This window comes from Sorex araneus, chromosome 6 (assembly GCF_027595985.1).
Source record: "Sorex araneus isolate mSorAra2 chromosome 6, mSorAra2.pri, whole genome shotgun sequence".
Taxonomy (NCBI): domain Eukaryota; kingdom Metazoa; phylum Chordata; class Mammalia; order Eulipotyphla; family Soricidae; genus Sorex; species Sorex araneus.
Window position 1 is genome coordinate 154,595,120 of NC_073307.1, and position 16,910 is coordinate 154,612,029.

General features: G+C 60.4%; 1 protein-coding gene across 3 annotated transcripts in view; it reads right to left on the reverse strand.

The window, feature by feature from the left end:
• Positions 1-1,747: 1,747 nt before the first annotated feature.
• Positions 1,748-16,910, reverse strand: part of SLC43A1 (solute carrier family 43 member 1) — a 30,165-nt gene continuing 15,002 nt past the window's right edge. For all 3 annotated transcript variants that reach the window (XM_055142810.1, XM_055142811.1, XM_004620448.2), the window contains 10 exons: positions 14,885-14,977; positions 11,893-12,026; positions 10,520-10,698; positions 9,352-9,498; positions 9,219-9,254; positions 8,935-9,073; positions 6,954-7,089; positions 6,691-6,764; positions 4,183-4,306; positions 1,748-2,419 (listed from right to left, as the gene is read on the reverse strand). In XM_055142810.1, coding sequence (XP_054998785.1) covers positions 2,294-2,419; positions 4,183-4,306; positions 6,691-6,764; positions 6,954-7,089; positions 8,935-9,073; positions 9,219-9,254; positions 9,352-9,498; positions 10,520-10,698; positions 11,893-12,026; positions 14,885-14,977 — 1,188 coding nt within the window. In that variant the 3' untranslated portion in view covers positions 1,748-2,293. The remainder of the gene's footprint in view (positions 2,420-4,182; positions 4,307-6,690; positions 6,765-6,953; positions 7,090-8,934; positions 9,074-9,218; positions 9,255-9,351; positions 9,499-10,519; positions 10,699-11,892; positions 12,027-14,884; positions 14,978-16,910) is intronic.

The following is a 16,910-nucleotide window of genomic DNA, read 5'->3' on the forward strand; positions in this document are numbered from 1 at the left end:
TCCCCTCCACGTACCCTCTCCCCTCCCCAGCCATCTGTTCTGCTCGGCAGCGCCGCGACAAACACGGCTCGGCGCGCTTCCGCCCCGGCCCAGCCCCCCTCCCCGAGCTCCCCAACCCGGGAGGTGGAGTGGGGGGCGCCCCCCTCCCCGAGACACGCCCGCCAGCCCCGGGGGGCCTCGCCCCGCGCTCCGCTCCGAGTCCTGTGCCGGCCGGGGGCCCGCGCGCCCACCCTCTCCGCCAGCCGTCGTGGGGCGCTGGAGGTCAGGCTCGGAGAGATGGGGGTCGAGGGGAGGAGAGCCAAGCCCGGCGAGGGGGCTGGAGGTGGCGCCCCTGGCAGAGCAGATACTTGCGCGCGGGGCGAGGGGGGGGTCCCCTGCCCCCCTCGCCCGCCCGCTGGGTCCCCGCAGCGGCCACGCAGCGCCCCCTGCCGGGCACGCCGGGCACAGCGGGCGCGCGCGCTCGCGCTCCGGGGCCGACCCCGCAGCCCGCACCCCAACCCAGCCCCGCCGAGCCCCCCCACTCCCCGCCCTACCCCGCCGCCTCTCTAGCCGCCACCTTCACCAAACTTCAGAAAGTCAAGACCCGAGGGGCAACCGACAGACCCGAGGGGTCTCTGGGCACCCATCAGGCCGTTGCTGGGTGCTGTCTGGCTCCCTCCGTGTTGGTATTGGGGGGAAGATGAGGGGGTTGGGGTGGGGGGCGCGCACGCCCTCCCAGTCTGTCATCCGCCCTGACCCACCAGTCGTCCGACAGATCCTTCATTTTTCTTTTTTGCTTTTTGACGATGCACTGGGGTTAATACTGCCTTTGCACTCAGGAATCACTTCTGATGGTGCTCAGGGGACCCTATGGGATGCTGGGAATCGAACCGGGTAGGCCGCGTGCAAGACAAACGCTCTACCCGCTGTGCTATGGCTCCAGCCCCTCTTTCTTTTCTGCTTAAGTGGACCGGTCAACCTGTGTCCATAAGTTCCAAAGGGAATCTGGTCTCCCAGTGCTCACCTTGGGGGTGGGGGGGTTCTCCAAGGGTTAATGAAGTTTTTGGATAAACCTTTTCTGCGCACTCTTGCACTGGCCTACCCACTCCAGGGCTCCAGCAGAGCCGGTGCCCTTGACCTTCCACCTTTCTGCGCTTTCCTCTCCTGCAAAGCCACAGTGAGATCCCCAGGGTCCATCCCCGGGGTCCATCCCTGGCGTGGCTTATTCTGGGGGCCTGAGGCTTTGGCCTCCGACTCAGACCTGGGCTGGGCAGGGCTTTATAAACTAGGTAGATCTTCCTGACTGTCCTTGTCTTCAAAAATGGTGTCTCCACTTCCGGGAGGGAATGTTCGAGCTTCAATTCAAGAAATGTTAAAAGTGAATGTAAATCTAGTAGACAACGCAGCTCCTCATTTGCATGAAGCTTTAAGATAAAAACAGGAGGCTGGGGGGGGGGGGAGAGAATGTGTTACTTTCACCAGGCCCCCAAGGATGGATGCTTCCAGAGCTTTCTTTCTAAAGCCTCCAGCCCCTGTTGGCCTGATGAAGCCAGCCAGCCTCCCTGGGGGGTGGTGGTGGGGGGGGACACCCCTAAACCCTGGGAAGTGGGGGAGGAGCCGAGGGCAGCTGTGGGAGGTGAGTCACACAGCCAGGACCAGCCAGCCTGACACTTGAGGTGTCCTACTTCATGCCCAGCTCGGCCCGGGTGAGGAAGGCGGCTGGGGTGTGGGAAGACACAGCACACGCTAGCCAGTCTCTCACTTCCCTTTTTATTGCCTCTAAGATCTGCAAGGGCCCACAGCAGCACCAGGGAGGGAACCCGCCCTCCAGCCCCCCGGCAGGGGGTTACCCACCCGCCCCGCACATTCCAGCCAGGACACAGCCAGCACCCAGGCCCCTTTCCTCGAGGGGGGGAAGGTTGTCGCAGACACACACACATGCCCACAAAGACACTCACACCCACACACATGCCTGTGCCCCCCTGCTGGGACCATTCTTGGTGGATCCCAGTACCCCCAGGGGGAAAAAAAAGGGGGGCGGGGAAGCCCCAGGAAGAAGACCCCCCCAAGGGCCCACCCCCAAGCCCAGGGCTGTCTTCAGTCAATGGAGCGTTGTGTTGGGGGGACTTTTTTTTTTTTAGGTTTTTTTTTTTCCCGTTGTTTTTTCCCTTTTAGCAAGTCCCTACAAAAATAGAACTTCTCTTGGTATTTATAAATCCGCGGGCGCTGGCTGTGTGTCTGGTTCAGGTAGAAACGCCCAGTGGTTGCTCGGCTGCTTGTCCCCCGCGTCCCCGGGAGGGGGGTGCTCCGAGCACTAGGCCTTCATCGGGCCCTCCCAGTCGGTGTTCGCGTACTCCCGCCGCAGCTTGGCACGGTAATAGAAGAGGTAGGCAGGGAGCAGGAATCCCACGAAAGAGAAGAGCAGGAGGCCCAAGTTCATCTGGAGGATAAGAGAGAGAAAGCGTCAGGGACCCTCCGGGGACCCTCCTGAGCTTCCCAGAGGGAAAAGGTCCTACAGGAAGCAGCCCGTGTCTCCACCACCACTACATGCACAGTCACTGTGTGTGTGTGCGTGTGTGTGTGTGTGCGTGTGTGTGTGTGCGTGTGTGTGTGTGTGTGTGTGTGTGTTGGGAGACCACCATATGGGGTGTGCCAGGGACTGAACCAGGGTCGGCTGTGTGTGTCTCCATCACTACATGCACAGTCAGTCTGGGGTGTGTGTGTGTGTGTGTGTGTGTGTGTGTGTGTGTGTGTGTGTGTGTGTGTGTGTTGAGAGACCACCATATGGGATGTGCCAGGGACTGAACCAGGGTCGGGTGTGTGTGTGTTGTGTGTGTGTGTATATTGGGAGACCACCATATGGGGTGTGCCAGGGACTGAACCAGGGTCAGGTTTGTGTGTGTGTGTGTGTGTGTGTGTGTGTGTGTGTATGAGGGTTAAGGACCACCATATGGGGTGTGCCAGGGATCGAACCAGGGTCAGCTGTATGCCAGGCAAGTGCCCTCCCCGCTCTCCCAGCCCCCCAGCCCCCCGAGGCTGGTCTGAACGCCTGACTCAGGTCGTCTACCCGGAATGGGACCTCCGGAGGGCACGGGCCCCAGGGGCTGTGCGCTTGCACTTTTGAAGGGGCTGAGAGCCGGTCTCCGTGGGGGGCTCCAAGGTGCATTCATGCTGCTGGGCGTGCAGCCTGGGCAAGGCAGGCTGTGGATTTGAGGGCCAGAGACCCCCACGTGGCTGACACTGGCTCAGCCCAGGATGGGGCCAGTCATCTCACCTGAGTGTCCCCTGGGGAGCACTGTGCAAAGAGTAAACTCCCAGAGGTGACTTGGGAGTGGAATGCCTAGTAACCCAGGGTTCGGCAAACAGCCTTCGGGTCACAGTGGTTGTAGGGGTGAGGTGGGGACAGTAGAGATTTAGGGGAGTGGGTGCCCCACAGGGATAGCCCTCAGCCTCCCACATGCCCCCCCCAGGCAGCCAGGAGTGATTCCAGTGCTCAGAGCCAGGAATCGGGGGTGCTGCCACCCCCAGGGGTGGCCCAAACACGAGAACTAAAAGAAAGGGACCGAGCCCCAGGCCCCGGGGAGAAAGGCCTTTCCGGCATACCCGTGACTGCAGGTCTGAGAGAGGGGGGAGGAGGAACCCCTTTTCTGCGGGCGCTGGGGAGAGTCACCGGCACAGCGGAGCCGACTGAATCAGGACGAAATCCCTGCGAGCTTGTTCTTACACACTCCGGGCCGGAGCGGGCAAGGGGCTCTGGCCTGGCTGGCACGTGGCCGAGCAGGTCTGATCCCCAGCAACCCACAGGGTCCCCTGGTCCAACCACCAGGAGCGATTCCTGAGCCCAGAGCCTGGCGTAAACCCTGAGCATCGCCAGGTGTGACCCAAAAAAAGCAAAATAAAAAATAAAAAGAAATGCTGGGACTGGAGCAATAGCACAGCGGGGAGGGCGTTCGCCTTGCATGCAACCGACCCGGGTTCGATTCCCAGCATCCCATAGGGTCCCCTGAGCACCGCTATGGGTAATTCCTGAGTGCATGAGCCAGGAATGACCCCTGTGCAACACCGGGTGTGACCCAAAAAGCAAAATAAATAAATAAATAAATAAATAATAAAATAAAATAAAAAGAAATGCTCTGGTCTGGCTGTGCCAGACCAGAGAGGCAAGGACCGAGGGACTGTGTACTCCCGTGCCTGTGTACTCACGTGGAAGGGCTCGCCCTTCAGGGGGCCCACCATGGCCATGAAGAGCGGCTGCTGGAGGAGAGCAAACATGGCGCTGATGAGGGACTGCAGGCCCGTCAGCGTCCCGAAGTGGTTGGACGGGAACCTGGAATGAGGCGGGGGGGTCATACATGACTCAGGGGGAGGTGGCCCCCCATACCCCCCTGCTGCTCTGGGTTACCCGGACAGGAAGGAGGTTAAGACGGCACATCGGGGCCTGGAGGGGGTTGGCGGCACAGGCCTGGCCTGCAGAGGGCCCCGGGTTCGGTCCCGGGCATGACCAGGTGGATCTCCAGTGGGTCCCAGCAGCGTATCGCCAAGGCGTGAGTCCCGACCCGCTGGCCTGGGAGGCGGACACCACCGGGAGTGGCCCTGGGGGCTGGAGTGATAGTCCAGCGGGGAGGATGTTGCCACTGTACACCAGTGACCCTGGTTCAATCCCCGGCATCCCACTGCCAGGAGTAATTCCTGAGTGCAGAGGCAGGAGTCACCCCTGAGCATCGCTGGGTGTGACCCAAAAAGCAGCAGCAACAACAACAACAACAAAAAGACAGAAGACAGAAGACAGAAGTGGCCCTGGGCACTCCGAGCACGATCTGGCCGTTTTCAGGGGGGTGGAGATGACACAGTGGGCAGGGCACTGGCCTTGCACACGGCCAAGCCAGGTTCGATCCCTGGCACCCCACATGGTCCCCTGAGCCCACCAGGAGGGATCCCTGAGTGCAGAGCTAGGAGTCAGCCCAGAGCGCCACCAGCTGTGGCCCCCAAACAAACTAAAGTTCCGGTTCCTTCTGGCACAAGCTCTTTTCACCGAGGGCCTCCAGGATGACGCTGGGACGTCAGGGTCAGAGCTGGCTACTGACACCTACCGTGTGAGGGACAGGGGCGAGGGACACCCAGCAATGCACAGGGGTCACTCCTGGCTCTGCACTCAGGAATTACTCCTGGTGGTGCTGGGGGACCATATGGGATGCTGGGAATCGAACCCGGGTCGGCCGCGTGCAAGGCAAATGCCCTACCCACTGTGCTAGATGCAGGGAGAACATCTCTCTCTGTCTCTCTGTCTCTCTGTCTCTCTGTCTCTCTGTCTCTCTGTCTCTCTCTCTCTCTCGTTTTGGGGACACACCCAGCGGTGCTCAGCGGCTACTCCCAATTCATGCTCAGGGATCACTCCCAGGGGCTGGGTGGGGTGGATGGAACCGGGGCCCCCTGCACCTCCTCCAGTCCTAGGAGCCAACTCCTCGGCCCCCGGGCTCTCCTGACCTGCAGTGACCCCCAATGTGCAGACACTGTTCAGGGCACGTGTTTCCAGCCCGCTCTCGGGCCGGAAGCGGAGACCCTGGGTGGGGACAGTGCCCGGGAATGCGGTAGGCCAACAAGGACAGCGGGACCGGGACCGGAGGGTGTCTGGAGGGGAGCTCAGCAGGGGAGGAATGTTCTAGCAGGAGGGCGGGCGGCACAGGCTTGGGGTCAGGGCCAGGCCTGGCTGGGGTTCATGACCACAGGGGTGGGGCCACATGACCAGGAGGTGGATGGCAGAGGGCCGGGGCCCAGAGCCCAGAGGCGCGAGCCACCAGCTTCTCTGGTCAGGGGAGGGGGGGCAGGGGGGATGGGGGAGTAGGGGGGCGGGGTGCCGTGCTGGAGTGACACGCAGAGTTATGTCCTAACAGGTGTCCCCAGCTCCTGCGTTAAAAATAGACAGAGGGAGGGTGAGGGCAGGTGTGGAGGGAGGGGGGTGGGGGGTGGACCCCGGGGAAGGGGTGGAGTGAGGGTGGGGCTGGCAGAGGGGCGGAGGGGGGACACATGTGCAGAAGAATCATGAGGCATGACCGTGAGGTGGCACCAAGGAGGAAGCCAGGGCTGAGCCAGCGGGCGGGAGGGCCGTGCGCTGACCCCGAGCTGACCTTACCCGCGTCCACATGGGCAGTGTGGGGCTGGGGCAAGCAGGGGAGAAGCGAAAAGGGAGCCGGGCGCCGGGCAACAACTGCAAGCTGAAAGTTACACGGGGAAACCCGGAAATTTCAACCGGACTGGCTGGGGGGGGTACAGACAGATCCCCCAGTGCCACTCCACCAGCCTCACCCAGATGTGCCCAGATGCTTTTGACCCTTTCCAGAAAAAGAAAGAAACAGCGCCCCCCGCCCCTGGAAATCCACCTTCTGGAAATGAACAGACAGGAAGCACCCCCAAAGATAACTCTCCCCCTCATCCCAGTGCCCCCCAGAAATACGGCTCTAAGGGAAGGAGAAACTGGGGTCCTCCCCACACCGGGAGAGCCTGCCCCAGTGGAGGTCACCCCGGCCTGGAGGGGGCTCGGAGGGGGCTGTGGACCCCCACGCCTCCAGGACAACCCCCACTCCGGAGAAGAATCTCGGAGGGGAGTTGGGTCCTTTGGACTCTGGGGTCCTCTGGATAGGTCGGGGAGCGGGGGGCGGGGTTTCAGAAGGCAGCGGGGGTGCCGGTGGCGGGGAGCGGGGGGGTCCTACTCACACGGCAGCGTAGAGGCCCCCACAAGCCGAATGGTAGAAACCACGAACCATGGTGTGCAGGACAAAGGTCACGAGCTGAAAGTGAAAAGAGAGGTGAGGGGAGAGGGGGGAGGGGGTGCCAGCAAGAGGGGCGGGGAAGGAGGATGCTGGGGTGACCCCCCCTCACCTGGCCCCTCCACAAGGGAACACCTTGCCCGAGGACCCCACCCCAAACAGGCAGGCCCAGAGACGCCCCGTAAGCGAGGGGGTGGCTGGGAGGGGTACCTGGAGGTGCAGGTTGTGGATGAGGCAGGTGACGCCAAACCCCACCAGCAGAATGTTGGTCAGGACGAAGGCGTTGATGGCATTGGTGAGCTTCTGGATCTTGCGGTACCGCGGTCGGGCCGACTTACTGGCCGACCTGTCCTCAAGGGGGGAACGCCATCAGCAGCTGTCACTTTGGTTCTGCCCCAGCACCCCTCGACCCCGAGTCCTGCCCTCCCCGGGGGCCTCAGCATAGGGGCAGCAGAAAAGAGCAGAAAACCACGGCCCAGCCAGAGCTCGCACAGTGCAGCAGCGCCCACGCTGCCGGCACCCCGGGGCCTCGCGTGAAGGTGCAGATTCCAGAGTGGAAAACTGTCAAACAGCACAGCGGGTGGACTGGAGCGATAGCACAGCGGGGAGGGTGTTTGCCTTGCACGTGGCACACGGCCGACCCAGGTTCGATTCCCAGCATCCCATAGGGTCCCCTGAGCACCGCCAGGAGTGATTCCTGAGTGCAGAGCCAAAAGTAACCCCTGTGCATCGCCGGGTGTGACCCAAAAAGAAAAAAAAAAAACAGCACAGCGGGGAGGGCTCTTGCCTTGCACGTGGCCAACCCAGGTTTGATCCCCGGCATCCCATAGGGTTCCCCGAGCACCGCCAGGAGCAATTCCTGATTGCAGAGCCAGGAGGAACCCCTGAGCACCGCTGGGTGTGACCCCCCCCCACCAAAAAAAAAAAAAAAGAGAGAAAGTGTCCTGCTTTGTGTTGGGGTCTCAGCCTGAGGTGCTCAGGGCTTACGCCTGGCTCTGCCCTAAAGGATCACTCTTGGCAGTGCTTGGGGGACCCTCTAGGGTGCCAGCTGGTCAGCTGGATTCAAGGTCAGCATCTTGTCCACTGTACTCTCCTTCTGGCCTGAAAACTTTCCCGGCCCAGAGGACCCCTCCCCAGACAGCTCTCCCCAATCCTGCACAGCTCGGGGAGAACGTGAGTGCAGGCTAACAGGAAATGTGGGGTGAGGGCAGGCCCCAGGGAAGTGTCCCGGCCCAGCAGCCTGGACAGAAGGAGGCGCAGCCAGGCCCCCCTCTCTGGGGCAGGCGGGGCAGGGATGGCAGGAGGCGAGGCTGAGGGCACGCTGCCCAGACGTCCCTGCTGAGGGCCCCGGGCCATGAGGAGCAGAGGGCAGGGGACAAGGGAGGCGGCACTGGCCACCGGAGACCTCCGCGCCAGACCCAAGTGCCAACAAGAAGACAGTGCCCAGGGCTCTCAGCGTGCAGCCGGGCCCCGGTACCCGGGGCCACAGTGCGGCCACGGTCTGAGCTGACATGACAAAAGGCATTGCAGGAGCTGGAGGGATAGTCCAGGGGTTACGACGCTTGTCTTCTGCATGTCGCCCACACTGGCACCGCGTAAGGTCCCCTGGGCCTTGCCAGGAGTGACCCCTGATCACCGCTGGGTGCACGCTCAACAGGCAGAGGCACCTGGCAGCTCCTATTTATTGATCTCTCTTGATTTTGCACTGCAGGAAGGCGAGATGCAGAGGAAAGGACCTCCCAGCAAGTGCCACAAGGGGGCGCTCGGGAGCGGCAGCCAACAGCCTCCCCAGCGGGTGCTGCAGTGGTCTGGGCGCCCCCAGATTCCTCTGCTGAAATCCTAAGGCCCCCGGATGAGATGGTACTAGGAGGTGGGGGGGAGCCCTCCTGGGAGGCGATCGAGGAACGAAGGGAGAGCCCTTAGCACTGGTGCTCCCCAGAGAGCCCTTGTTCTTCCTGCCGCTAGAAACCTAGGACCTGGGGCCTGAGCAGAGAGGGCATTGATTGTCCTTGCACGTGGCGGACCTGGGTTTGATCCCCGGCATCCCATAGCGTGCCCCGAGCCCCGCCAGGAGTGCGGAGCCAGGAGTAACCCTTGAGCAATGTCAGGTGTGGCCCAAAACGGAACACTCAGGAGAAAGGGAGTGGGAAGCCCTAGCTCCACCCTGTCCCATCCCTGGGCGGGTCATCACCTGGCTTCTCCGGAGGCAGCGCCCTCTGCGGGGGTGTCCACACAGTCCTTGATCCTCCAGTCCATGATGTAGCCAATGAGGGGGCAGGTGATAAGGCACAAGAGCTGCATGGCCCCAAAGACGGACGAGTAGAACCCCACTGGGTGGGACACGGAGAGAGAAGTGGGGTGAGGAGCAGGCACACGCTCCCGCCCTGACGTCCCCCCAAGACCCAGCGCCCCTCGGAGAGGGCAGTGAGGCGGGGGAGGGGTGACCGGGGCCAGAAGTGCAGCTTGGTCCCTTACCTGTCTCTGCAGCCCGCTGGCGAAGCTCCTCGGTCACTGTCGGGGGGGTCGGGAGGGGAAGAAGGCAGGGTGAGCACAGTTTAAGGGGGGTCTCTCCCGCCCCCACCCCCGGGGGGACCCCGCCGCGCCTCACCATGCTCCTGGCCCCTGATCACCAGGTACTCCAGCATCTTGTTCATGGAGGCCATGTAGAAGATGACCCGCAGCTGGGTCATGCCCATGGTGACCAGGCTCCACAGGAAGATGGGGGAGCTGAGGCTTCTGCGTAAGGGCACAGACTCTGGGGAGACAGCAGGGGGCGCCCTGAGACCCAGGACCTCCCATCCTGAGATTCCCCTCCCAGTATCCCAAGCAGGTCACTCTGCGCCTTTGGACAGATGAGACCTCTGCAAAAAATAAGGGGTTCCGTCCCCCTGGCCTCCCAGGTGCCTCCCGCCCAGCTCTCAGAAGAGCACGTTTGGGGGGGTCTCAGGCTGAGTCACCGCGGCAACCGTCCCTCTAGCTGGTGCCCCTTCTCCAGGTCTGTCTTTACTGTGCTTTATAGAGGAGGAGCCCAACTCAGCCTTCCAGGGCTGGCCCACCCGGGCTCCCCGTGGCTGGTTCTGCATCTGCCCGAAAAATCTCAGGATCGGGGCCAAGGTGATAGTACAGCAGGTAGAGTATTTGCCTTGCACGCGGCCAACTGGGTTCGATCCTCAGCACCCTGCAAGGTCCCTCAGCACCCTGCATGGTCCCTCAGCAGCCCCAGGAGTAATTCCTGAGTGCAGAGCCAGGAGTAACGCCTGAGCATCGTCGGGTGTAACCCAAAAAGCCAAATAAATAAATAAGCATCTATTTAAAAAAAAAAAGTGCCATGTGACCGCCCCCGTGTCCAGGGCTGGTCTTAAAGATGCCAAACGCGACAGCAGGGTTAAGTGATGTTCCCAAGGCAACAGACAGGGCCTGTGCTGGGGAATCGGGGACTCAGATCCCAATCTTCTGTCTCCAAGGTGGCAAGAGCCTTCCAGGAAATCCGTGGCCCAGGGTGGAGATGGGCGCAGTTACTCCTGGCGGCCTGCAGGGGGCGCCGGTTGGCTAGGGTGATGCAGGACAACTCTGGACCCCCCGACACACAAAAACACACACACACATATCTGAACCCGCCAAAGTTCTCCAGATGCCCCACTGTGCTTTGCAGAGGGGGGCGCATGGCCCCCCAGCGAAATCACACGGGGTGTTGTGAGGATGGCGGGGGGGGGGCACTGTGCACGGTGGCACACGAGCGTCCCCTCCCGTGAGTGTCCAGATGGGTGGACACTCACTCTCCGAAGGCTTTTCCGAGGTGCCGCGCACATCCTCGGACGAGAGGAAGACGTCGGCGCCCTCCTCCAGGCTGGGGGCCTTCTGGCTGAGCCGCTGGCCCACGATGGTCACGTGGGTGTAGAAGCGGTCGCCCGTCACCTTGTGATCCAAGGCCAGCCCGCTGAGCTTGATCTTCTTCCTGCCAGACCACAGCACCAGGAACCAATCACGCCACGCTCTCCCGGGGCTGTCCCTGGGGTGCTGAGCACCCCGACACCCTGCCCGCCACGCCTGGCGCCAAGCCGCGTGTCAGGGGCCCGGCCCTGGGACCGGCTTATCACGGCTGCCCAGTGAGGGAAGGGTGGCCGAGTCGGTTTTCACTTGGCCTGTTGCCAGGAGGCAGCACTGAGAAGGCGCGGGGGCCCCGGGGGAATCGGCTTCTAACCTTGGATTCGCCCCTTTGCACTCTGGCAATGACCTTGCCGAGTCCAGTCCCTGGGTCCCCTTTATTTTTCCAGGGTTTTTTTTTTTTTCTTTTTGGGTCACTCCTGACTCTGCACTCAGGAATTACCCCTGGCCGTGCTCAGGGGACCCTATGGGATGCTGGGAATCAAACCCGGGTCGGCGGCATGCAAGGCAAACACCCTATCCGCTGTGCTATCACTCCAGCCCCAATTTTTCCAGGGTATTTTGTTGTTGTTATTGTTGGATTTGGGGGGTTGTTTGTTTGTTTGCCCGGGGAACCTCCAGTGCCTGGGATGGTGGAGTTCGAGGCTCCTGCATGCAAAGGCTGCACTCAGTCCAGTCCCCCCACCCCCGGCCCCACCCCTCCGCCCCCAGCTCCCAGCTCTCTCTCCAGCCCCTCCCTCGCTTAGTCCAGGATAAACGGCAGATGCGCATGCGCGGGGCTGTTGGCCACGGTCTGAGGGAGAGGCACTGCACTGGACAGAGGGCAGACCCTGCACTGGCATCAGTTCTGGGCTGGCATCCTCTATGCTGGGTGGTGGGCACCGCCCCCTGACTTCCGCGATGACAGAGCATGAGAAGAGTCAGGGTTGGGGGGTCTCCCGTTCCTCGGCATCCCCCCCCCTTCCGGGGCCACAGGGCTCATGGCGCTATTGCAGGGCTCCCTTGCCCTGCCTGCCTCCTGTACCCCCCAAACCTAGACGGGGGCATGAGGTGGACAGTGTTCCCGTGCCTCATCTCCGGCTCTGCCAGGCGGCTACCAGCACCCATGGGACGCACGCTTGGCCTCTTGCAAATCTGCAGCTCTGACTGCCACAGGGATCCTGCCGGAGTGGTGGCCACCCCCCCACCCCGCCCCCAAGCCTTCCCACTCTGCAGCGGAGGGACCCCCCCTTCCTGCCCAGCCCGGTCCCCCACCCCCTCTCACGTGTAGTCGGCGTCCTCGGGATCTGGAAAGGCTTCACTGGGCCAGTTGACAGCACAGTTCAGGAAGATGAGGCAGGCCAGGCCAGACCAGGTGAACATGATGACCATGAAGGACACGCCTGCATCGTAGATGAGCTGCCAGGGGAACGGGGAGGGGACAGGTCTGCGGGAGCAGGTCCTGGACCGGGACTGACCTCCCAGGCCGGAGAAAAGGTCGCCGACCGTTGGCCATTCCTGGCGGCCATGGCTAGCCAAGGGAGCCAAGCGGGAAGTTGAGTCAGGCCTAAAACCCCCTCCTTCCTCTCCCCAGCCCCCTCAAGAGATGGGAAAGGGGGTGCTGGAGACAGCACAGGGCTTCAGGCACCTGCTTTGCTTGTGGCTGATCTTAGAGTTAGATCCCCTTCCCCCAAGCCCTACCGGGAGTGAGCCCTGAGCACAGAGCCAGGAGTAACGCCCTGAACACGGCAAGCAGGGTGTGGCCCAAAAACTAAAAGAAAAAGAGATGGGAGAGGGGTGGGGCAGGGAAGGAACTTCGACGAGGAGCCAAAGTTGCAGACCACAAGCTCCAAATGTCCCGGAAACCTCAACTGTTATCTTTGAAGACGCAGACGGGTTCGCTTATCACCCCACACACATGGTGAGCACCCGGGAATGGGTCATGTCTGTTCAAGGGACTTGGAGGCCCGGCTTTTGTCTGAGGGAGCCCTGGGCTCAGTCCCAGGCACGGCGTGGACCCCTGGGCACCGCCACGGAGGCCCAAACCAAACAACCTCATTTCGCTTTAAGCACAAAAGAGGAAATGAAGGCTTCCGGTGTGCCAGGGCTGCCCGCGGTGATCCCGCCCCTTGCTGGCACCTGCCCTAGGGCTTATCGGGCAAATACAATCTGAGTCTTATCTCACAGGTGCGTCCAGGTACAGTAACTGGAGGTGGGGCGGGGGTGGGAGGGTGGGGGGGCGGGGTGTTCCAGGCCTACCGTGCCCAGCACCAGGAGTTCTGCAGAGATCTGGTTTGGTTTTTTTTTGGGTCACACCCAGCGATGCTCAAGGGTTACTCCTGGCTCTGCACTCAGGAATTACTCCTGGCGGTGCTTGGGGGACCATATGGGATGCCGGAGATCGAACCCGGGTCGGCCGCGTGTAAGGCAAACGCCCTACCCGCTGTGCTATCACTCCAGCCCCTCTGCAGAGGTCTGGGTCCCATGTGTGATCCCAGGGCCCTGCTCTGCTCAGAACCCCAGCGCTGCCCCCAGGAAGCCCCCCACCCTATTCTTCAAGTGGTGGGGGAGGCAGGAGCTTCCAGGGCTCCCAGCCCAGCGGATGAGAGGGAAGACAATCTGATCTGCCAAGTTTGCTTTGCTTTGGGGCTCTTTTTTGGGATTTAGGCCACAGCCACGGTGCTCAGAGCTCACTCCTGACAGGCTCAGGGGCCCCTAGGAGGTGCTAGGAATGGAACTCGGGTCAGCTGTACAAGGCAAGCTCCCTACCCGCCGTACCATCACTCTGGCCTCCTCAAGACCTGACTTCATAAGCCCCAATCTTTGGGGTACCCACCCGCCATGCCTGCTGTTTCCACAACAAGTGAGGGTCAGGGCTGGATCGATAGCACAGCAGGCAGGGTGTTTGTTTGCCTTGCACATGGCTGACCGGGGTTCGATTCCCAGCAGCCCATATGGTCCCCCCGAGCACCGCCAGGAGTAATTCCTGAGTGCATGAGCCAGGAATAACCCCTGTGCATCACCGAGTGTGACTCAAAAAGCTGAAAAAAAAAAAAAACCACCTAGAGGGTCATTCCCATCCTCAAACTCTTTGGGGAAACTGAGCATGTGCTTAATTCTTCTGTAATCTGCAGTTTTTCCCCTAACGGCTCATTTACTTACTGACTTCTTCTTCCTCCTTTCACTCCTTCTGCCTCAGTCAGCAGCCCCGGGGATTGAACCCAGGGACCTCACACATGAGCTGTGCCCTCTCTACTGTGTGCCCTATGTTCCCAGCCCTGCAAGTGTCTCTGAAATGACTGACTGGCTGAGGCAGAATCTCACAGTTGTGACTCTGGCCCCAGTCCTCGGGTATCATCTGGGGTGTTGATTTTTGTTTTTCTTCTTTTTGCTGTTTGGGCCACACCCAGTGATGCTCAGGGATTATTCTGCACTCAGTGCTCAGGAATGATTCCTGGCAATGCTAAGGGGGACCGCACGGGATGCCGGGGATTGAACCCAGGTCCCTGCGTGCAAGGCAAACGCCCTACTTGCTGTACTCCTGTACTCTTGCTCTGGCCCTCCAGCCCTTTCTTTCTTTCTTTTTTTTTTTTTTTTAAAAAGCTTTTTCTTTATGCTTTATTCTATGAGTTTAGAGTTTCAGGTCTTACATTTAAGTCTTTAATTAAATTTTATTCGGTTTTCTATATATAATGTAATATAGGCATTCAGTTTTATTCTTTTGCTTGTATTTAGCACGTTTCCCCTATGTGCAAATCCATACTTTTCAAGAGCTCTGAAATAAATTAAAATATTAGCTACAACTAGTTTAATTAGTTCAAAGAAAGAACACAAAACATAGAAGAGAAGAAAGAAATATAAATATTATTCTGATGATATATAGAATAAAATTGTCATGAAAAATATACGTGTCTTTTTTTTTTTTTTTTTTTTGCTTTTTGGGTCACACCCGGCGATGCACAGGGGTTACTCCTGGCGGTACTCAGGGGACCATGTGGGATGCTGGGAATGGAACCCGGGTCGCCTCCAGCCCATTCTTTTTTTTTTGGCGGGGGGGTCACACCCAGCAATGCTCAGGGGTTACTCCTGGCTCTGCACTCAGGAATTACTCCTGGCAGTGCTTGGGGCACCATATGGGGTGCCGGGGAATCGAACCTGGGTCGGCCACGTGCAAGGCGAACACCCTCCCCGCTGTGCTATCGCTCCGGCCCCCCTTTTTTTCTTTTCCAGCCCATTCTTATGTCAGGTCAGAAAGGGAAACCCCAGCAGCTCCATACCTTGACTCCTGGGAACGTGATGGCGGAGGACGCGTAGGAGCCGATCATGAGCGCCATGAACGTGGAGCGAAGGTTCCCGAACATGTTGGGCAGCTGAGGCAGGAGAACAGCAGCAGTGAGCGGGGAGACCCAAGCAGCCACCCAGGGCTCCCCTTTCCTGGCCCAGCCTTGGTGGCACTGAGCCAGGTGGGGAGTCCAGGGCAGGGTCCCATGAGCGCCCCCCGCCCGCCCACGGGAAAATTCAGAGGCAAAGTTGATGCTGGAAACTGCACTTGAAGCCCCTCTACAGACCCCCTGCTGCAATCTGCTGTTGTTACTGTTGTTTGTTTGGGAGCCAAACCCAGCGGCGCTCAGGGCTTACTCCTGGCTCCACACTCAGGCGGTCACCCCTGATGCACGCGGGGAATCCTATGGGGTGCTGGGGAGCAAAGCCGGGTCAGCCGCATGCAAGGTCAAGCACTAACCCGCTATACTGTCTCTCCAGCCTTATCACGATGCACTTTATTTATTGGCTATATTGGTCACACCCAGTGATGCTCAGGGGTTACTTCCGGCTCTGCACTCAGGAATTACTCCTGGCGATGCTCAGGGGACCCTATGGGATGCCAGGGATCAAACCCGGGTCACCTCACACAAAGCAAATCCCCTACCCACTGTACTGTCACTCCATCTTCCTCGTGACGCACTTTTTTTTTCTCTCTCTCTTTTAGGTCACACCCAGCGATTCACAGGGGTTACTCCTGGCTCTGCACTCAGGAATTACTCCTGGTGGTGCTTGGGGGACCATATGGGATGCTGAGAATCGAACCCAAGTCGGTGTAAGGCAAAAACGCCCTATCTGCTGTGCTATCACTCCAGCCCCTCATGATGCACTTTAGCATTGAAAAGGCTCCCAGGATGCCAGGGAGACGGCTCAAAGACTCGAGCACATCTGTGCATGCAAAAGGCCCGGGTCTTATTCCTGGCACCACAGCATCCCCTAAGTTCTGGGAGTGAGCACTAAGCCAGGAGTATCCCCTAAGCACCTCCAGGTGTGATGCAAAAATAAAAAAATACATTTTTTTTGTTTTGGGGGCCACATCCAGTCAAGCTCAAGGCTTACTCGTTGCTCTGTGCTCAGGGGATCATATGGGATGACAGGGATCCAAGCTGGGTTGGCCACAGGCAAGGCCTTACCCACTGTACTATGTCTCCAGCCCAAAATCAAAATTAAATGAACAGCTCCTAGAAGTAACCTCGGGGTTTGCCACATTAGCTATTCAAAGGACCCTATATCACATGCTGCTTCTAGTGACCTCTTGGAAAGGGGTTTTCACACAGCCATTAGCAGAACTCAGGGGGAAGAATCTCACGCCCAGACCAGGAAAGCAATGTCCTCAAGTTCCCCGAGCACATGCACTTCCTCCAGTTCTATCCCTGACCCCCAGGCTGTCGACCAGGAAGTTGCCCCTTTACGACTCCTGGCAGCCCTGGTGTGACCTCAGCCCCCCGCGGTTCCCACAGCTGGGAAGAACCATATTGAGCTTGAACCTTTTCCACGCCCGGCCAGACGGGGAACTTCAAAGCGCTCAGGAAAGGAAGGTCGAGGGTTGAGTCCCCCCACCAAGTCAGGTGGCCCCGGGCACGTCGCTGGGGCCAGGTTGACCGCCCCTGCCTGCCAGGGGCGCACAGATTTCCCTGGCACCTTGCAGAGGCGAGGCACTCGGCCAAGGACGCCAGGGAGAGGTGCCAAGGCCAGAAGAGCTGTCGGTCCCTTGGCATCCCCCACCCCCAAAAGGCAAGGGGAGGTCGCGGGGCGGGCTCTGGTTCAGGTTCAGCGGGGGCCCAGCACTGGACGTCCTGGCTCCTCTGTGTGGTCCTGGCCGGGGCTGCAGCGGCGGGGGGGCGGGGCCGGCTCGGGGGCGTGGCAGCTGTGCGCCCTGCTATTGGCTGGAGATTACGGGGGCTGGGGCCGGGGGCGGAGCCGCGGGCTGCGGGCAGGACCCTCGCGGCCGCTCGCGCTGGAGGGGGGGGTGGTCCGCGCCAG